At 32.2% G+C, this 22,745-nt stretch overlaps 1 protein-coding gene across 12 annotated transcripts in view; it reads left to right on the forward strand.

Annotated features, from left to right (window-relative positions):
- Positions 1 to 22,047, forward strand: part of MEMO1 (mediator of cell motility 1) — a 125,071-nt gene extending 103,024 nt beyond the window's left edge. For all 12 annotated transcript variants that reach the window (XM_081590328.1, XM_081590322.1, XM_081590325.1 and 9 more), the window contains 4 exons: positions 1,599 to 1,741; positions 9,652 to 9,728; positions 19,903 to 20,007; positions 21,376 to 22,047. In XM_081590328.1, coding sequence (XP_081446454.1) covers positions 1,599 to 1,741; positions 9,652 to 9,728; positions 19,903 to 20,007; positions 21,376 to 21,507 — 457 coding nt within the window. In that variant the 3' untranslated portion in view covers positions 21,508 to 22,047. The remainder of the gene's footprint in view (positions 1 to 1,598; positions 1,742 to 9,651; positions 9,729 to 19,902; positions 20,008 to 21,375) is intronic.
- Positions 22,048 to 22,745: the final 698 nt, after the last annotated feature.

Below are 22,745 nucleotides of genomic sequence, written 5' to 3' on the forward strand. Positions count from 1 at the left end.
AGTAATCCTCACTTTGTAACAGTTTTATGAATTAGGTATTGTAATTATGATCATTTTACAAATAAGATAAAGTTTTAGGTTAGTAACTTACCTCTGCACTCAACATTTGTTTGTATGTGATAGAAATAGTACTTGAACCCATTTCTTCTGACTTCTTGTTTTTTTATACTCTGCTTCCCTACTGTGTCATTTTAATGATCTTAGTGTTTTTATTTATGTAGGTAGTACTTGGAGTTAGAACAACTCATAACAATCTTCTTGAATTTTTTGCTAGAGTACAAATTCTTTTCTTTCATATGATAATCACTCTTACCTTACTGAAAAGCCCCTATTCATTCATGCAGTTGTTAAGCACAGTGGTAAGAATCATAGAAAGAGATATCCCATGGCAGCTTCCTCTGCCAGCTTCCTGTTTTTTTCTTACTCCATAGATGCAGATTCTGCCCAAGAAGCCCCTGCATTGCAGAGGGACTGGAGATCTGTATGATCTGTTTATTTCGCAGTTGACAAGGGTAAGGGGGCCTTTTTGGGGGAGGCGCTTGGGTGCCCTGAATTTAGCTTTATGAAGCTGAGCTAACATTTATTTTGGTAATACTTAAACCTAGTTTTTTTTTTACAGACCCTTCTATAAATTCTGTTTGTCCTACATCAATTAACTGCCAGATTATCATATTAAAAACCATTTATTGTAAGATTTTTTTTTTTTAAGTACTGTTCAGAACAAGTCAGACAAGCATGAGTCATGTTTCTAAAATGTCAAATCTGGGGTCATTTAGAATATAAATAATACTGAATATATGTAAGTAAAATTTCACTACAATGAAAAATTTTAAAGGTCTGTTTCTGTAGCCCGTCACAGTTATTCTTAATTTGCTTTGTTCCTTTTCCATAAATCTTTCAATCTGTAGAGTGAAAAAGGGACTTGTAAATATGCTATCGACATTGTGGATGGGCGTGGTATCTTTTTCTTGCTGCCAGAAATTAATACCTGTTTCCTTGAATTCTATGTCCATCCTAGATGCCAGTGAAATTTGAGTTGTATCTTCAGACTGTCCTGTATCGGTTTAATTAGATGAAGTGTGAGGTGCAGCTGGTGAATCTTTTGGGAGCCAAGATAAGTTTTGTGGGTCTCACTTGGCAGGTTTATAGAGCTAGTGCCAGAAATGGTGGTGTTTACAATCAGAATTAAATTAAGTAAGGAAGAATTTAATGCTCTTTTAAACTGCAGAAGCATTGGGCAGAGATGATTGTAGCTTTTATGGGTAGTTGAGAAGATTGATGATAGTGGTTTGATGAGCTTACTTTTATATTCGATAATATTGTTAGTAGTAAAATAGCTTCGTTTACCGAGCTGCTTTACCTAAAGAACTATTGTACATTTCTGTAATTTAAATAGATGTTTTTAATATTCTATATCTCTCACTTTTAAATGGTTTTCTTTAAACATTAATTTATAGATTTGAAGGATTCAACAACATTATGTATATTATCCATACCACTGTTAATAAATGTTCCACTTTTTAGTGCCAAGCATTGGAAACCTATTTTTATTATATTTCTTAAATGACTTTTTTTTTTTTTTTTCTGTTTTCTTTAAGCCATAAGGATGAGTTTACCATTATTCCTGTATTGGTTGGAGCTCTGAGTGAGTCAAAAGAACAGGAATTCGGAAAACTCTTCAGTAAATACCTAGCGGATCCTAGTAATCTCTTTGTGGTTTCTTCTGATTTCTGCCATTGGGGTAAGTTCTAGATTTTAACATTTCATGGTAGAAATTATGTACTTGTGGTTAAAGGTATCTTTTCATTCTAAGCTCTGATCTTCAGGTCTTTATCACTTTCCTTGGAAAGTTACACTTTTAGCAATAATATATAAAGGTGAATGAAAAACTCTTGGTCATTTAAAAAGGATGAGATTGTAATAGGGGATTATGGATACATTTCCAAAGGCGACTGGTATAATTGGATTCACACTGTGAGGGCATCCTTGCTTAGACACTTAGGTTAGTAGGAGTTAAGATCTTTTAACACCATTTCTAGTTAGAGCTGTGCGCTAGATTCTCTGAAGTTAGTTTTTTGACAAATAAAACAAATGTTCTTTAGAACATAGAGGAGCACTATGTGCTATGCCAGTCTTGCTCCACATTTCTTTTTTTTGTAATTAGTCCTTTCTTCTTTCTTTTTTTGCCTTTGGTGCTTAATTTTTGCCCATAGTTGCCTCCAAAGCTTATACCTCCAAAGTATCCTCCAAAGATTGTAACATGTTAGCTATTAGCGCTCTGGTCTTCACTGGTTCATAAGGATAAGAGCTTTGAAGAGATTTTTGTTACTATTGTGAATTAAAAAAAATAAGGAAGCTTCACAGTGAATAGATCATAAAGGAAGAGAGATGTTTATGGATACCTCTTTTAGTTAAATTTTTTTTCTTGAATTCTTTGGATACAGTTTGTTCTGTTTATCCATTACTGTGATAGAATGTTTCTGAATCCTATTCCTTTTAGGACACTCTTTGACTCATTGATTTAATGGTTTAAGGATGCCAATATCTGTTCATTCTTCAGTTGTTTCTTTGATTATGGTGAAAACATAAGGCACAACACCATAAATTTTAAGCTACATAATGGCCAGAAAAACACCTTTAATGAGATGTAGGGAGCCCGGGCCTTTACATGTCTTGTCATTGATTGCCAGAGTTGACTCAATATTTATCAGGCCTGGATAGCCTGTTTTCTTCTTCTCTTACGTCATGCTGCACTTGTGTGGCCTTGAGATTTCAGTTCAAGAGAACCATTCTCCCTAATGGTATAGATAAATATTTTGTTGTCACTGATTTCTCAGCTAGGGCTGATTATCCCCCAGGAGACATTTGGAAAAGCCTGGAGACAGTTTTGGTCTTCATAGCTGGAGTGGGAAAGAGATGGGGATGCTATTGGCATCTAATGAGTAGAGTCCAGCAAAGCTGTTAGGTAAACATCCTATAATGTACAGGATTATCTTGCCTACATGTTGATAGTGCTGAGGTTGAAAGTCCTGGTTTAGGGTACGCAGGTAGCTCTGTCTGCTACCTTGCCAAATTCCTTAATAGGCTCTCAGGTTCTTTAATAACAAATTCTATTTGCTAGTTGGTTTGCTACCTTTGGCAGAAGTTATTTTTTATGGATATAAGTATATTACTTAGATCTGAAAGGATTCTTTTCTTGGGAATTTTGAAGTTTAGTAATAAAACTAGAGAGTATCATTATTGGGGGAAAGCTATTTTTCTTAGTATTATGAATAAAGCATGTTTTAGAAATTTAAAGTTGCTAAAGCGTGTGTCCCTTCTTCTTCGCTTTTAAGGCTCTTTGTATTGTTTAAAATCACTTTGTGATTTAAATATTCACTTCCCTGATATGATAGTATTCTTCAGGGCCTAGACTTTCCCTCAAGGTTGGTATAGTACAACCACATCATAAAACCACTTAAAAGACAAGTAGATGTTTTAATGTTGCTTTTGTGTGAACTCATCCTCACTTTTACCTCATTGACGTAATAAATTATAAAGCAAATCCTAGTCCACTACTGTATTTAAGTAAAATGTTGAGAGAGAAAAACAAAACAAATTTTGTTTTATATCTACTTAAATCTTGAGAAAATTTTTTAGGACATTTAATCTACTGATTTCTTGAAAATTTTGGAATTTAAATTGCAGGATCGAATTTTCTGGTTATAATTACAAAAAAGAAGTCAAACTTTCCAAAGTCTGATAAATGTTAGCCATTGGAATTGTCAAGAGACTAAAACATATTTATATTTACATTTAGTGTTTAAGTACTAGAACCTTTCCAAGTGTTTATTTTTTCAGTATAACTGTTGCTAATAATGCTCATTAAATGCTTACTTTGTACTTATGGAAAGCACTGTACTAATTCTTGTTAGGAAATTTGATGGAGGTTTGGGGGTAAGTGGAAAGATTACATGGACACTATTCCAGAATTGGTAGACTCCTTTCTACAATGTAATAGTGACTGCCATTCTTGTAAAGTAAGCTTCATTTTCTCCTTTACATGCCTATTGAAATAATATGAATCATTGGCTAGTTATGGGTTAAACTGTGTTTACTTAAAGAAATTAAATTTCATATTTTTCAAATTCATGCTTTAGTGGCATTGGTCCTCTTTCCTATATGAATAAACAGTAATTTCCATCTCAGAAATCTAGCCTTTTCTCATAACTACAATACTTAGTTTCTTCTTGTTTTAATGATACTATGCAGATTGATTTTATCATACTTAAGTAATGATAATACTGAATTCAAAATCATTTCACGGGAAAGATTAATTTTTTCAAGTACTCAAAGATCTTAAAGTTTCATTGAGTTAGGCTCTTAACACACTTCACATTTCTGAATAGCTGTTTTTTTTTAAGAGAAGTCACTTGATTATGGTACAGTTGACCAATTGCTCAGATTTATATAGTGGCATTTGTTGTTGTTGTTGTTGAATAATATGTTAGAGTACTGGCAGTGACAACATCTTTATTTCTAGTGGTTGTTTCTCTTTATATACTGTCCAGGTTCTGTGAAAAATAAAATGAGAAACTTGATGATAGAGACAGTTGAGAGACCTATATGTGTGTAACTGGAAGGATTTTGCCTTGTCAACCTTATTTGTTAGCCAATGTCCATTATAAAAATTAATTTTTTAAAGGGGTGGTTTGCTTTAAAGAGGTTCATCTTTCTGATCCCACTTAGCTCTTGTTTAGACTTGAAAGAGAGATTGGAGAAAGAAAAAAATAAATTAAAATACTCTCAATTTTTCTTTTTGGGTCAGACAAGCAAAGGGACAGTTTGGAACCTAGATTCTATTGTGCGCTGTCTTTCTGTCGCCTCATTTGAATTTCCCTGCTTTTTCGGAGCCCAGAATGGTGTTTCCCTGATAACGTTTAAACATCAGGAAGAGTAACATAAGCGAAAGGACATTTGCTGCTAGTATTTGACTTTTATCATGGTTAAGTAATGCTGTCTCCATGCATTGTGCACTTACCAAGTTCCACATCCTGTTGGATGGCTCCATTATTGAGAATTTTGTCTGTTGTCAGGACTTTTTGGTTTTGCTAGTTAGTAGAATTTGTATTCTGTTTTCCTGAGTTTTATTTTTGCTCTTTTCCGTTCTGATCATCCCGAACTTTATACTTTCAAATTTAGATTATTTACAGCTTTCATTAACATAACTTTCAGTTAACTTCTGAGAAGTTTCTAAATGAAACTGGATCCAACAAAGGTTGATTCTTTAAAGTGGATTCACACTTCTATTTGTTAAATAATTTTCCTTTTAAATGATAGTTTTAATTTCAAATCAGTTTCAGTAAATTTATTTGGTAAAAGTTAATGATAAATTATTTTGTTAAAATATGAATAAGGTTTATACTGCAGTCACTTCAGTCACTTCAGCAGGTTTGGATTTTTATCTGTAAACTTCCATTTGTATATTTACATAATTTTTAATAAATATATGCCACTTATTAAAATTGGCATTTCTAGTTTAATATGTATTAGTGTATGATTATTCATACTCTTCTCCCTTTCTGTTGTTAGTCTCTTGGGTATGATGGTATTACTATTTTCTAAATATTTAAATTGATTTAAGTTAGCTAGTACCTGAAATATATCTTATTCAAGATATCATATTTGTCCTCTCAAATATTGGTACATACTGATTTCACATATTTAGGGTTTTGATCTTTTACGAGTTTGAAATAAAGCCAATAATTTTACATTATAACTAAGACTTCAGAATGAAAGGACTATAGTATTTTGCTTATAAAAATGAATACCTTATTTGATGCTGCTTAGATAATATTTTCTTTATGAAACATTTTTTCTTTGGTAGTGATTTCAATTAAATGTCCCTAGTTTAGGTCCTTAGTGTAGAATGGTCTAATAGTCTTATCTCACAGGTGTTGTGAGGTTGAACTCAAATATTTAAACATATAAAGTGATTAAGTAAATGTATAATAGTACAGTTTTTCCTGGACATATGTCTGAAAGTCTGTCTTACTGATCTTTTGGGGGCTTTATAGAACAACTTTCCAAGCTCATTGTTTATTTCTGCAATCTAATATATAGCTTAATGTTGAGATAGTTAATATTTTTTTTTACTTTTTGTTTTGAGGTATTTCAAAAGTAGTGTTGGTGCTTGTACCATTCATTGTTATGTTTGTCCTCATTAGTTGATTGTTGTGTGTTAAACAGACATCCCTGGAGCTTATTCTCCACACTCTGTGAATCCACTCATAAATCACCAGTCACCTTTGGAGATGGGAAAATTACTTACCTGTATTTCTTTTTCTCAGAAAGCGTGCTCTGGAATGGATTCACAAATGAGCCTCCTTCCCTCAAAGAGTAAGGTTTCTGCTTTACAGGATTTTTTTCTTGGGTTATTTTTCCTCTCATCTTTTGAATTTGAAAAGAACTGAGGGAAGGCACCTGAAGAAACTACTGACATACTCACTAGGGGAGTTCCAAAGCTTGTGCTGCCCCTAGGGGCAGTGTCAATGGCTCTTAAAGCTAGAAAGCTCATACTTGGAGTTGAAACAGGGGCTCAAAGAATCCATTTTCCCAGTGTACCTTCTGAAAGGATAAGTTTCAGGTAAGTAATTTTCTCTTACTATGTGATATGCTTAATTCATACTTATATAAAAGTTCACACGTCCAGTTCTCCAGGCACATAGGCAACCATATTTGTTCACTTTAGATGCATAAGCTTTACTGAATGTTAGAAATACTGTAAAACAAAACTCATGAGGTACATGAAATCATAATATATTTTAAATGAACAATATTTTAAGGTGCATTAATGAGCAGGGTATTGTATTGGTGTCATTTCTTTTATTTCTTAGTAAATAAAATCTTGATAAACTTTATTTTTAATAATGAGAAGCAAAAAAATCTTTTGAATTCAAATTCCAAATGATGTTTAACTAAACTTGTAATGTGTGTGTACTCATGTGCATTCACATGTATATGCATACATACGTATGTACATATTAATGTATTTAGGCTAGGATAATGGCAACTATTTATTTTAAATTTGATGCTTTCTCTAAGTATGTTGACCAGAAGGAATTACTGAAGTAATTTTGAAATGTTTGTATAATTATCATGAGACAGTTTGAGCTGTTACAAGTAATATACTTTTTTCAATGTAGTAGCTATAGTAGTGTGAATTTAGCTTCTTAACGGAAATTCTTTAGTGCTTATCAGATATTTCTACTCAGTTCTTCAGCTACTAAATTCGAGATGGCTACTAAAACATAGCAAAAAGTAGATAGCAAAATATTAAAACATTTGCTCATTGATTTTCTTTGTATTTTGTCATTCTTATTAAATCACATGTTGATTTAGTATTTTAACTTATTTTAAACATTCTGTGTACTTCTGTCTTCAGAAGTAGTTTTTAAGTGAAAGTTACATTGAAAATGGTCCATATGAACAAGATAGCATTTTAAAATATAGTTACACTTTTGACGTATGATTAGGGCAGGTTTAACCAACTTCAGCAATTTGAAACAGCAGCTCTAAGGTTGAAAATAAGTAGAAAAGACTTTTGAATAGCAAATGTCACGAAGTACACACATTTTTCTGTGCCCTTGAGAGTGGCCATCTTGAGATAAGACAATCATGTCCCAGTAACAGGGATTATTGAGAACTAAAACGAACAGTTATCATCAGAAGCAAGAAAAAGAGAATGTATTAGTATAAACCTGAAGCAGCTCAGGTTCAAAGAATATTCATCTTGATTTCATCCAAGAATATTACTCTAATTACAGTGAGTGAGTTAGAATTTTCTTGTCTAGGATTATTTATTTGATTGTTTGTTCATTTCACAGAAGATGTGGGGCAGCTTTATCAAAAGAACTTTGAAATAAAAGTAGAAACTTAGTACCAGTGAATTGAATCACTAAGTTATTACAATAGACTTTAGATTTGGCTTTGAACCTTCTGAGAGCAACCTGGCAAATAGGAAAAATAGGGTAAATTATATAATGCGTGTTAGGTAGGAGTAAGTACATATATTCTTTAAAGAAAAATAAAGCTGTACCTAACTCTAAATTTTGAAGGGAATGTCTGATGAATTGTTTAGTATAGAGATACTGAGTGATAGAGTTGTCACTGTTTAAGAATTTTTTTAGTTCAAGGACTGTAATAGATCTGATAGTTATAGCAACATATAGTAATCTCCAGTGTTTATCAGAAAAGGTTGTTAATATTCAAAATGCAGGTAATTGTCTCAGAACCCTATTGCTTGATTCTAGTATATCATGAACTGTAAGATGCAATATTGATTTAATAATGGTGCTTGGTGGGGGAGTGGGGGGAAATAACTGCCACATTGAGTAGTTGTACATGTTAATGTATGTGAAAAGTTAATATGTGAAAGCTAAGGAAATACGGTATATTGTGGAAAGGTGACTATCAGAGATGATTAGCATCAACAAATTAATGAAATGTTAAAAACTGTGATGTGTGGTTTCTCTCAAAAAGGACATCCAAAGGGTTTTATAATTTTACATAGCTCGTGATCTATAAGATGATATTTTTTAGTGAGATAAATAGAAAACTTAAAAATCATAATTATCCAGTCAAAGAAACCCATCTTCTCAGATGCGAGGATAATAATTGGCTATGTGAACTTTGCTGTAAAATTTCAGCAGAAGACACATGGTATGTGTGTACGTGATTAGTGTACTCTAATGCCTTCAGAATTGCACTTTGGTGCATCTTTGAAAATAAGGAATATAAAAATAATGAGTTCTTGAAAATAAAGGCATTGCTGAAAAACAAATATCGGTATATCTGAAATACAATGTAGTCAGTTGAATAATAATCTGTAATTAATTATGAATATGTTTAACTTTTGGCTTTTATATGACTATAGTAGGAAGCAAAATTCACTTCCTGAGTCTTTTGTTTTTCCCTTTTTAAACTCCTTCCATTTATCCTCTCTGTTCTCTGGAGAATAAACATTGACTTTTCTGTGCTGGTACCCTTACTGAGATTTTTATTGTCAGAGTAGAACTACTTGTTAAATTTATACTTTTGTGTATCCTACCTAAAGACACTTGTATTAATCCTTTTCTAACATTTGCAACAGTGACATAGATTTTTAAAATTTAGATCATAAAAATTATACAAGCCACATGTATCTCTGACTTACATTTTTTTTTTTTCTGTAGTAGAGATTAAATCTTTGCATTTGTACAACAAAAGCCAAACTTTCGTTGGTTTGTTATACTGAGATAGTTTCCTTAAGCCAAATTTTCTTGAATCATATTCTTTGGGTTTACTTTCCATTATAGACTGATATAATATGTTTAACAATGCTTCTAACTTTTAAACTGTTTTTCCTTAGTCTTTTGTATTGCTTGTGACTTTAAGGTTTTACAGTTGGAAATAGTTTTTAACCTCGTAAAACACTGATGATATATCATTTCTTTATTACCTTCCCAAATATGCCTCTTATTTTTACATACAAGGGCTCTTGGGAATCATTCTCTCAGAGGCTTAAGCTGTGCTTTGCCTTCCATGAGAACTGAAATTATTTGGTAAGCGCTTGCTTTCTTTTTAGCTTCTAATTTTTCCCTATTTTATTTTGTACATGATATTTGTTTCAAGGTCAAAGGTTCCGTTACAGTTACTATGATGAATCCCAGGGGGAGATTTATAGATCCATTGAACATCTAGATAAAATGGTAAGTCCTTCAGGTGTGGGGTTTTACTGCTCTAAGATTTTTTTCTTTAATTTCAGATTAGTGACTCAAGACTTATTATGTTAAGGTATACAATGGGCTGATAATTCTTTCCCTATCATTAAATGTGCAAAATATATATTGTAATCATGTGATATTGATTATAAAATAATCCCTGTTCTATTAGTAGAGATTTCCTTCATCTTAATTTTATTTGATTAATTATACTTTGAATAATTAGATACAGATTTTAGATACTATTTTGGGAATGTCTTGGTTTTAGGGACAACAGGATACTAATGCCATTACTTACTGTTAAGCAGAGACAACCATAGTAAATTCTAAGTTTATTTTATTACTTAATTCTATTTTTTGGCCATTTGGGTTTTTCTTAAATGGAATTTGGATTTGTTTTAAATTAGACTTTTAAAACATTATTGTGTTCTTTTCTAGCCCAGGAATACAGTAGATACTGATCCTGCAGTCAAAACTGCAGATATTGTCAAAATCTGCAGTCAAAATATCCTGCAGATATTGAGTCAAAACCTCAAGTTTTCCTTGAGGTAGGGTGATCAGACTACTTGCTTTAATATTTAGTGTTTAATATTTTAGGTAATATTTAATGTTTTAGAGATATGCAGATCATTTTGATATCGACTCATAATGGAATATTAAATCAAGCAAATATATTACTAATTTTCTCTGATCTTCAACAGATTGTTTCAATTTTCTGGTCCTCAATTTGTCATCTCTAAGATGAGAGACTTGGAGAGACTTAGTGTCTGAATTATCTTTAGACCTTTATCAACCTTTAACTCTGTAATCTGTTAAAATCAACTTGGCCAGTTTGTGATAAGCTTTATGGATATGTTTTAATATAAGAATATTTAGTCTAAAGTAGAAAAACATTTTGGTAAGAATTTTGGATCTGAAGCTATAAGTAGATTATATTGAGTAGTATTATTTTATTAAAAGCCAAATGAAATAAATGTAGTTACTCAGGAGATTTTATCATATTTAAATTTATCATGTTACTTTAAATCCGATTATGGCCTAATACTTTTGCCTTTGAAATTTTGTTTGAATTTTAATTCACTGACTTTTTTTTTTTTTTTTGCTTTATTATATTGTCATGTCAGTCAATTAATTCTTTCTGGCTACTATTCTAATCTTGCTGTTCTGAGGTTTAGTTCTCAGTTGCCTCAGAAAACTTTTTTGGTTCTGTGTCATTTATTTTCTTCATAAAGCAAATGGTTATTGAGTGTCTACTGTATTCTAATACTATATGAAGTATTGAAACTACTAAGAAGAGGAAGCATGATCTCTGATTTAATCGATCTTACAGTCTCATCATCAAGTAGACTTAGAAAAGAAGCCATTACAATATAGAGATGTAAGATGTTTAGGAGGCAGTATGGACACACCAGTCTCCTTACTGTTCCCCAGTAATGACATATATGTGCCCTAGCTTAGAGCTTGTGCCCTTTACACTGGACTGTCTCACTTACTTTATGACTGCTCAGTTTTCACCCTCCCAGTGAGGCCTACTGGCACATCTTACACTCCACCCTTTCAGCATCCCCAGTCCACCTTACTTTTTCTCTAAGAAACTAAATATTTCACTTACTTATTATGTAAGGATATATGTTTTGTTTACTAATGTATCCAAAGTGCTTAGACTAGCTATTGAAATGTAGGTAGGTGCCCAGCAAATATTTTTCAAATGATTGAGTTGGTGAATATAATCTTTCTGTGTACATAATTAAATTGAACAAATACCCCAATTGTAATCTGAGAAATAAATAAAATGAAAAGTAATTTATAGTAAATTAATATGTATTTATTTGATAATGTACATGCCCAGGTACCAACTGTATTCGAGAAGATAGTGGAGTAGTTAGATGTTTACAGAGTATCATTAATTCAACAGCTACACTCAAACATCTATTTAAAGATGTTTATATTTGTGACTTACCTTACCAAGTTACATTGGTGAGTGAATAATTCACCAATTCTAAAATGGTGAATAATTTTTAGGAAAACTGTAAATTAAACAAAGTATAGTTTTCCCTCTATATGATAGTTTATTTTTGGGAAATCTATTGTATATTAAAATCATGCAAAACTTCTTTGTGTTTGTAAAATGATGTTAAGGGTATAGATAATTATAAGCAGGTTTTTCTCATATATGGACATATGAAAGTGTTGAGGGATATGAACAGTTCTTTGTGTGTGGGACTGTCCTGTATTGGCGGACAGTCAGCATCCCTGGTTGCCATCCACTAAATCCCCCAGTAGCATCTGCTGGTCATTGACACAACCCAGAAATATGCCCTTGGTTGGTAAGATATCCTAAAATAGGAAATGGCAACCCACTCCAGTATTCTTGCCTGGAGAATTCCATGGACAGAGGAGCCTGGCAGGCAATGGGCTATAGGACTGCAAAGAGTTGGACATGATGGAGCATCTGAGCACCCAGAAATATGCCCATGATTTTCCACTAAGCCCCTGTGGTGAACAGTTATTCTAAGACCTTGCTATGATGTGCTCAATCATGTCTGACTCTTTGCAACCCTATGGACTGTAGCCTGCTAGGTTTCTCTGTCCGTGGGATTTTTCCAGGCAAGAATACTGGAGTGGGTTGCCATTTCCTCCTCCAGGGGATCTTCCCTTCCAGGGAAGATCTTCCCGACCCAGGGATCGAACCTGCATTGGCAGACGGATTCCTTACTACTGAGCCATCTGGGAATCTACCATTCTAAGACCTTTTGTTGTTCAGTCACTCAGTGTAAAACCTTACCCTGTTCTATTTTTCTTCTTAGTACTTATTACTGTGTGACTTTTTATTTGTTGATTTATTGGTGAAAACCTCCTCTACTAGATTGTAAGCTTCATGAGATCAAGATCTTTATTTTGTATCAGCCTGTTTGTGGTACTCGGTATGTATATCTGTCAAATCAATGGCTGAGTGGATGAGAGAGTGAGAAATTAGGCTAGAGAATCTACAACAGGCTGTTTAAATGATATCAAATAGGAAAGTGATAAAAGCAGATTGTATACGAATAGATTGTACTGCAGCAAATGGGTTGGACGGAGGCTGGAGGAGAAATGAGTAGACTAGTTTGATAATCCAAGTTAGACATGGTAATTTGGTTGCGTTGGTGATGGGGAAGAGAGGGACAGAGTGGATGTGTCCAGTATATTTTAGAGACAAACTGATGATAAAACTTGGAGGAGAAGGAAGTGTCAAGGGTGATTCCTTCCAGAAAATACAGCAAATTAGTGAATACAACAAAAAAAAGGCAGACTCACAGATATAGAGAACAAACTAGTGGTTACCAGTGGGGAGGAGGTGAGGGGCAACATAGGTCGGGGAATGGGAGGTATAAACTATAGGGTGTAAGATAGGCTTATAAGGATGTATTGTACAACATGGGGAATAGAGTTAGTATTTGTAATAATTGTATATGGGATGTAATTTATAAAAAAAATCTTTTAAAAATTAAAAGAGGATGTTTCCTAATTATCTGGTTTATGCTGCTGGTTATGTCTTCGTTCTATTCACTTAGGTCAGAATCACAAGAAGATAGGACTCGTTTTTTTTTACAAGGTAGGGTGATCATAAATTCAAATATTAGGGATATGTTATATTTGCTATAACAAATAGCAAGGCATCCAAGTGGAGATATCAGGCAAGTAGGCATTTGGATTTTCTTTTTACCAGTTATTTTTGAGTGCATTTAAAGTTCTAGGCACTGGTGAAAATAAGGCAATGAATAAGCTCACTTGATCTCACAGAGATTTTATTCTATCTGGAGGAGACACATATATGTACATTTTTAAGTTAAGGATATAGTATATAAGTTAGTTTCCAAAAGTGATGTGTGCTATGCAGAAATATTAACAGGGTTTTGAAAAAGCATTTAATTCTAGTCTGCTTTAGATTGAAAGCTTGGAAAAAGACTTCCTGAGGAGGAACATTAAATTGAGGTATAAATGATGAGAAGGAACACACTCAGTAGATTATATAGGGAAGAACATTCTAGACAGAACTGCCATTGTGACAGCCTTATGATGGGAAGAGGCTAGTGTGTTAGAAAGGGGAAAAGGTCAGGGTTGTAGGAGTATAGGAGATAGGGATAAGAAAGGGGAAAAGGTCAGGGTTGTAGGAGTATAGGAGATAGGGATAAGAATGATACAGCTCAGGTACGAGAGGTGGGCAGGGAATCAGATAATGTAGGGCTTTCACTTGCAGGATAGGAAATTTATGTGAATACAGTGGGAAGTGAAATGATGGAATAATAAAATAATTATTTTAAAGGTTGCTTTGTTGGTTGTATAGAGAATGGATTCTACAAAAGGTTCAGGAGTAGTAACAGTGGGCATTGGCAGGAGTTTGGGGGAGAGATGCTAGTAATTTGAACCAGGTTGGTATTAGTGAAGATGGAAAGAAGTTCATAGATTTGAGTTCTTGTATTCAACAGGGCTTTGCTAATGGATTAACTGTATTGGTTTGGAGCTCAGAGAAGAGATCTGGAGTAAGTTTGGGAGTTCTCAACATGTAGTTGTTAATCAAGGCCAAGGCAGAGATGAGATTGTCTACTGTAGTAATTCTCAACCCCATCTTTACAACTGAAATCACTTGTGGAACTTTCTCAAAATAAACTTGCCCATACCTGCCCTTGGGGATCCCCTTTTAATAATACGGAGAGAGTCCAAACAACTTTATTCCAAAACCAGCTTTGAAGGTGAGTTGGAGCTAGCCTATTATGGACCCTGATCTGTTGAAATAGAATAGAATTTCCTATTCATTTTCTTTCCCTTTTTTTCTACTCAGCTGTGTAAATAATTTGTGGACTTTAATCAGACAGCATTTAATTTTGCAAATGTAAGAATTCATCAATCAGTGAATTGATGCTTTTAGCACAAGGGGAACATTTTCCCTAAAACATTGGTTTACCTGATGCTCTGAAGTTACTGAACATAATAGCATCCTTTGGAATTTTCTAGAATAGAGGACATATTTAAATAATAATATTTGTTGTTCTGTGTGTATATTGTATATTACAAACATCTATACTTAACATTTCTTTTAGCCTGCCTTCTAACTTTGTTGATTTTTAGGTTATATTAAAAGGACTAGCTTTGTTTGTCTTTCTTGATGTGTATGATCAGTTGGATAACTAGACCCTGGTTTCTTACTTTGAAAAAGAGCAAAAAGAGTCACATTTACCCATTGGCATGATTCTTGTAACTTCTGAAATTTTTTGCCTCTTCTGTGCACTTCTTAGGCTTTGAAACTTTTAGAGATTTTTGTTCAGTAGAACCAGTAAGCTTCAGGTTGAATTCTGAATCTACCTTACTTTACATGTCCAGAATTATCGGAGGTTGGCTTTAAAATTTTTATTTAAATAGCCTGGAATATAATTTCAGAATAAATATTGAGTATTTGCTTCATTTTAATATGCTTGAATTTAATAGTTGATATAACATTTGACTTGAACTTGATTTTTATGGTCCGTTTATTTAAACACTTCTGTAATATATGTCTATATAATTTTTAAAGGGCTCTTAAGTGGTCTTTTTTTTTTTGTTAGCATGCTGTTAATTCAAGTTATAAATCCATTCTGGGAGTTAGAAGAAATGGATTAAAATAATAAGAATGGTTAGTTCTATACATATACTCATGTATATATGATTTTATACATGTATGTATATCTGTACACTCACTATTACACCAGCTCTTACGCAGTGTGTTTTCTTAATTGGTTTATGTGGCCAAATGGTGAATATCCTACTGTATATTCCTTTTTATGAGTATCATTTTATGTTGTAAATAGTTTGTTTCATTTAAGAATTAATATCATAATTTCTATATATCAATCTTTTCAGAGCAGAATAGAATATAGTAGGATACTTCTATACAAGTACTGCAAAAATGTTAGCAATTCTGAATTGTAATTATACCTTTGGAAAGTTTGATAGAGTGAAAAGATTATTTTTAAGTATAAAATTATAAAATTTTAGATTTTTTTTTTGAAAATTATGTTAAGTTTTGGTGCCTTTTTGTTAGAAAAGTCTTTTTAAACATTGTTAATAAAATGTTAGAAAATAAAGTTTTTAGGCTCCAAAATCAAAAGAAAAATTGCTGATTTTTGACGGGAGGAATTTTATGTCTAGCATTTGAATATCTTGGAAATTAATTATGTGAAGAAAACACATAAGGAAAGAAAAATATATAGGAAAGCAAGCTGAATCTTTCAAATGTTGTAGTTCGGAGGAAAAAAGTAACTAGTTAAAAGAGATGTAGATTCTGAAAGCCTTACAATATTACTGACTATTGGCCATGTTTTTTGGTAGTTAGTACGTTGCAATTTCAGTTTGTATAGTGACCAAAGCAGAGCACATTTTAAGTTGATTTCTGTGAGCCTTTTAGATTACATACTTGAAACAGCAGCCACATTTATACATATTTTATATATATTTGATTGTAGGTTATTTTTCTGTACTGCTTTTGATGTAGACCAGTGTTTCCTTATGGCTATTGGCATTTATGATTTGGCAGAGAGAATCTGAAAATGTCATTGTAGCCATCTTTTTAACTTCTTTTCCTTGCAGATTTATAATAGTTACTTTATTTACTTTGAACTTTAACTTCTTTTCTTCCTGTTAGTCTTTTGAAAGTGAAATTGTTCATATTTGTCCCCTCACACTTCTTTCTCTTGAACTTAGCCCGGTCGTTTCTTTAGTAGTTGCTACTAGTTTTACAATATCTTCCTTAAGGTAGCTATTTATTAGTACATTTGTTCTTAGCACTGCTGTGTTTAGAGTGGTTTTTTCCCCCATAAAATTTCTTTCATTATAAGATTTTATCTTGGTACCTCTTAAAGAAACTAGAATATTTCCTTTTCCTACCTCATCTTCCTAAATGTGTACCCATCTCTCCAACATGAATGTGTATCCTTATGTTAAAAAATAAGGCCAGTCTTAATGATATGATAATATAGTTTTAGTTACGTGTTAATAATTGAAAGATACGGTTCAGTTCTTATTTCTCAAAGACTTCTAAAAATGTTTTGCTACTCTTTTTGGTGTTTGTTTCTTTAGAGGGAGATTATTTCTAGGTAATAGTATTTAAAATTAAATAAAATTTAAGTAATTTATTATATATAAGTAGACTTTTAAAAAGGGAAGACCTTTGTTATCTTATTAGAGTCCTGAATTTGCAGCTCTGCTAGGTGAACTGCCTATTCAGTTTAGGATGACCATGTAGGATTTGACATTACAAACTTTCACTTATTACTTGGAGAGTCAGCACAATGATAGATTCCCTTCGCTCTTCTTCCCTTCAAGGTGGGAAGTTAGCTTTCAGTCTGAGGATTTCTTGCCAAAGCTGCTAAATGTCTCAGAATCCCGTATGGTCATTGTGATGGATAGGCTATTGGTGTTTATAATGTCTTCTTGTATCTTAGAGCTGAATGGGTAATGACCCACTTCACTGCTTTCTTTTAGATTAAGTTCATTAAGTTCTTAATCACATTAGATTAAGTTCAAATTCTCAATATACCAGACCCTACCAAGCTTTCTATCACCTGGACATTAGATTTACTTATCATCTCTTCCAGTATTTTAAGAAATAGAAGAGTTCTTTAGGCATATTTTGGAAGCACTTTTATTTTTCATCTTTCTGGAATTTGGGCAGTAGCATCAAACTAGCATTTTTTATCTTCTTTGAATTATGGTAATAATAATTTCAAAATTATTAGAATTAAAACATAAATATATACAGAAGCTTATTTGTCACTGTTCTGTTAATTAATGGGTGTTCCATTTTGCAGTTTTACTAATCATTTTTGTTGTTTTTGCATACTTTATGAATTTTCTAGTTGGAGAGGTTCACTCATGAGAAATGCCTTAATTTTTCTCTCTATCCCTTATTTGTAAGAAGGCATACCTCTTAACTGTTGTATTTGTCAGAGAACTGAGTATAATAAAATTGATTCTTGCCCTGGCAGGTACATACGCACTTCAGGGAATTAAAATTTTAAATTTAATCTCTGAACTTCCATTACCTCATTTTTTTGCTTTCTGTATTGTAATTTAACTATTGTATCTTCATTTTGAATACTTTATTTAGTAGTGTCTTCTTTACATTTATAATTTTATATTTTCTTTGTGAAATTTCTTGGCCACTTTGAATTCTTTGTCTTCTACAAATGTGATCATTAGTTTTCTCTTTGAATTATTCATGTTAATATATATAAATGTGCTACATTTATTCACAGTGTGCTTTGAGATTTTAATATTAAGGTATACATTGTACCTTTAATGTTACCTAATTTATTACAAAGTGGAATTTGAATTAGGGTAAGTTGTCCTAGACTTCATCCAGGAGCTTTGAAAATTCTTTTATAAGATATACCATTTGTAGCTATGTGCGAGTATTAAAGATTTATTGGTATTTCTCTTGTTATTCTATATGAAGTAGAGTAAGTAAATGAAAAGGAGCCTAGGATTAGAAATTTAGAAACAAGCTTTTAACCTTTTTAATGTATAGTTTCTTCATCTTTAGGGAGTTATATCTTGATTATTCATATATGTGGAAGAGATTCATAACTCCATCTCTGTATTATTATTTGGTTTAGAAACATATTGAGTGATTTTCTATGTACCAAAATCATAATACTAATCATTTCTCTTAGGTTTAACTTTTAAATTAGTTCATATTTCTCTCTAGGAGAATGTTGACCTGGAAGCCTCCTAGTTAACAGGAGAAAACCAACTTAGCATTAAACGCTGGTTGTGGATAAATTTGAGAGTGGTTAATTGCACTTGATCTTAGCCAAAAGGCTGAGAAGCGATGAGAGTGGTTAATTGATGTGCAAGAAGTTGGAAGTTGACTACACACACATAGGCTTATCTTTCAGATATATTTGTAGAAAAATATGATAATGTTTATGAAAAACGTGGATATTCTGATGAAAGATTCTTTATAAAATTAAATTTGATTTAAATATTTGTACTATGTCACTTGCTAATTGCTATCATTTTCCAGATGAGTGTTCATCTGATTATTGTAGATACTTTTACATTGTGCTTATTATAATATATTGAAATACAATGAAAAAACACACAGTTGATGTCACTTGATTCATTAGTTAAAGCACAATTTACATTTCTCCCAGAGGATATTAATCCAGTTTATTGAACCATAAGTAGAAAGTATTTTACCTGGGTAAGAAAATAAGGTGAGGTAGTTAGTGAATGGATGAGTTTAGAATCATTGGTTTATTTGCTTGATTCAGATGAGTTAAAATTGCTCTATATCGATGTCTAATTATGAACACATTTGAAGGCATTTGTAGAATACAGAGTTAAATGTAAACAAATGTCCAAATCATAGTAATCATTTCAATAGTAGTCTAAGAAATTTTGATTCTCAGTTAAAATTTTGAAAACAAAGCATTCTAGTTTAAGAGAGAGAGAACTTTTATTTTTTCAGCTTGTTTATAAAGACCTATTTTGCTTAAGCTTTTATCAGTCTGTTATGAGCTTTAAATTGATTAAAAATATATTAACTGTTTTCTTAGTTTGTGGTCTCATTTATCACATACCTAAATAATTACTGATAATTAAAATGCCTTACACACTGTTGATATTTAAGTATATGTAATGGAAATAGTAAAATTATAATCAGCTCTTGATTATTTATGTCAGTGGTATGAGTAATATAATGGACATGAGAAAAATAACCATATATCAAATCTAATTTTAGATTTTGTATGAAAATTTTCACAATAGGTTTACTTGTATAAATCTTGTGTGTACACACACACACACATATGAAAAATATAAAATCCTGAAATGTTTGAGGATTTGTGAGCTGAGTGACAACTGGAGAAGGTGGTGTAGAAACATCCCAGGAGGTTAGAGAAAACTAAACTGTGGATTAAATGTTTTTGTTAATAAAATGTGTGTATTGTTGAGAGTTGACTATAATGAGATTACCTGGGATGAATGAGTGAAGTATCAACTTCACTAAGTAATGTGTTTTCTTTATTGAAAAATTATGATCATTAGCTTTAAGTAGCTGTTTTAAAATGTAATTAAATTTAATTAGGAAATAATAAGTTGCCCTATTTTCTTTTTCTTTCATTCTTTTTTTTTTTTTTTTTAGGGTATGAGTATTATAGAACAATTAGATCCTGTATCTTTTAGCAATTACTTGAAGAAATACCATAATACTATATGTGGAAGACATCCCATTGGGGTGTTATTAAATGTGAGTATCCTTAGGAAGCCTTGTTTGTTTGTTTTTTTTTAAAAAGAAAACATTTCATCTTACTATGTTTCAGAATATCTTAATTGATACCATCTGTGACAGCTCATTAGCTTTAGTTTTAGGTATATGTAGTAAATTTTGTTTCTAGTCCCTTTAAGATAATTTAAATTTTATTGTTTTGGTTTTTTAAGGTTATTTATCACTGTATGATTGGCCGAGACTTTCTCTTAAATACAGAGAGTTTTTTAGAGTTGAAACCCATTTTTTTCTCTTGACTCTTAGTCAGTTCCTGTATGCTCTTTACAAATATAAACCTTTAAGAGATATGGTCTTACTAATTTGAGGGTTTTACTTAGTGTTCTTGACTCCATAAAAAATAAATGCAACATTCTGTGCTTGAGTTTTAGATATTGATAATTTAATAAAGCAAGGCAACTGGTACGTTTTTCTTCTTATAACAAAGACAATAGTATTTCATTTAAAGACTGGTAAAGAGGCAGAATTTTTCGGTTAACTGGACTTTCTAAAGAGATAATAACATTAATTTTTTCCCTAATAAAACTGAAATTGGAAGAAAATGTGAGACTCAAAAAGAAGAAAACGTGTCCTCAGGAATGGGAAGAGGAAGGAGTAATGGGCTCATTGTTTGGAGAGGCAGAGAAATAATGGAATTGGTAGTGTAGTCTAGAATAGTCTAGGGTAGGAACCTAAAGGTCTAGTGTTACTGTACTGTAATTTGAAAGATAGTACATTGTGGATTTTTAGGAAAGGTCTCCTCTTAAGCAGTATTGACTGTAAGAGCCTGTTAAGGGCTTAAATTGATCTCTGAAATTTAAACAAGACTAATCTATACTAATTTACTAAAGTTTGAATTGGATCAAATAAAACTTCACTAAGTAAAATTTTAGTAAAATAAATGATGAACCAATTTACAGTTAGATTAAATTCCTGGCATACCTCTTAGGTTTGGTACTTAATTTATATACGTTTAAAATTTAATCAATGTCAGACAAAGAAAAGACTCCCAACATTTCAAGACGAAAGTGGCCAAGGTTTGGTTTAGGGAATAGAGAGAAAGATACTATGCTTTAAATTTTTTTTATTTTTTAAGTGGCTTTATTAAATAGAGAGTGGAAGATGACTGATATTTATCAAGAAGCTAGATTAGGATATGTTCTTTGAGAGAATGAAATAAAGAATTCTTTCTTTTTCCTATTTAATGTGAGGTGATGAGAAATCCAAGAAACGTAGAGTGGGAGGGATCTAGGCTTCATTTGTGAAGTGAACAAAGTTAAGCTACCAGTGCGTTCAGAGAGTGCTCACTTTTTTATGTGATGTTTGTCATAACCAGTTTTTTTCTTTTCCTAGGCTATCACAGAGCTGCAGAAGAATGGAATGAATATGAGCTTTTCCTTTTTGAATTATGCCCAGTCCAGCCAGTGTAGAAACTGGCAAGACAGTTCAGTGAGTTATGCAGCTGGAGCACTCACGGTTCACTGAAGCTCTGAATCCTCAGGAATGCCATCTGCACATACTCATACTCTGTCCAGGGTCCCAGCCTAACCCTTACCAAGATACTGGTCCTGGTTTGGGGGGGATTCTGAAACCTCAAACTAATAGAACTTTCTTCTCTTCTTTTCTAGTAGGTGTAGTCCTCCCTTAATTTCAACTCATTAAAAAAATGCTTTATAGTTTAGAGCAGTGGAAGGAACGCTGGCATCAAAATATTTTGATCAAAAAAACCAGGCAATGTAAAGGCACAGTTGTGGCAGTCAGTTTTTTGAAAGTAACTTGTAAAGCATTTACCATATCCTAATTTGCACTCTTTGCAGACTTGTGCACATATACTCTGCTTTCAGAATAGTTTTGCAAATTGTACACAAACAAACAAAAAGGGTGGAAGCTTTTTAATAAAGAAATTGCATTTATAAATGATCTGTATTAGAATATAAAATTCTCCAGTTATAGTCAATTACTACCCATATTGTACAACAGATACCTTCTATTTTAGTTGCTAATAAAGGGCTACACAACTCGAAATAGTCTGATTTAAACTTATTGCTCTGTGGTACATATGAAAATTGTTTTTTATTAGTTCCATTTCAGAATTTTTATGTTAAAAGTGGTAACTTTAGTTCTTATGTAAAAGTATGTTAGGATGTATTTTTATATTTACATATTTATGTGATTTTTTTATCACAGATGATAGAGTCATATTTTAAAGTTAGTTTTTAAAATTACATGCAGTTTGCCTTTTTATGTGTGACATCACTTTGTGTCATTACTGTATTATAATACAATATAAATTCAAGATTGGTAAAGAACGCAGATGTAGTTCCGTAATTCTCAGATAGTGTTTGATAGGCAGTAGTCTGCAAATGAGGAAACAATGAAGAATGTTCTTAGTGTTTCTCAAATCATTGCAGACCATACACTGCTGCTATGCTTTTTTAGCACTCTAAGCAATTTGACTGTCTTACTTGAATTTTTAGCGAGAAGTCATTAACAATAACAACAGAAAACCACTGGATTTTCTTATAGTTCTGCAATGTTTTTTGTCATGACTTTTGGTGCGGCTCTTCCAACTAAAATAATGGTATGGTGTTGTATTTCTTTAGCCTAGATCAATCTTAGTCACTTTGGCAAAAAAAAATGTTAGTTAGTTAATTATTGGCCATGATGTATGTACTAGATTATACCTATTTTAATATAACACTGGGTATTTATATCACATTGGA

Source organism: Giraffa tippelskirchi, chromosome 4 (genome assembly GCF_054371585.1).
Source record: "Giraffa tippelskirchi isolate mGirTip1 chromosome 4, T2T-mGirTip1v1.2.pri, whole genome shotgun sequence".
In the NCBI taxonomy this organism is placed as follows: Eukaryota; Metazoa; Chordata; class Mammalia; order Artiodactyla; family Giraffidae; genus Giraffa; species Giraffa tippelskirchi.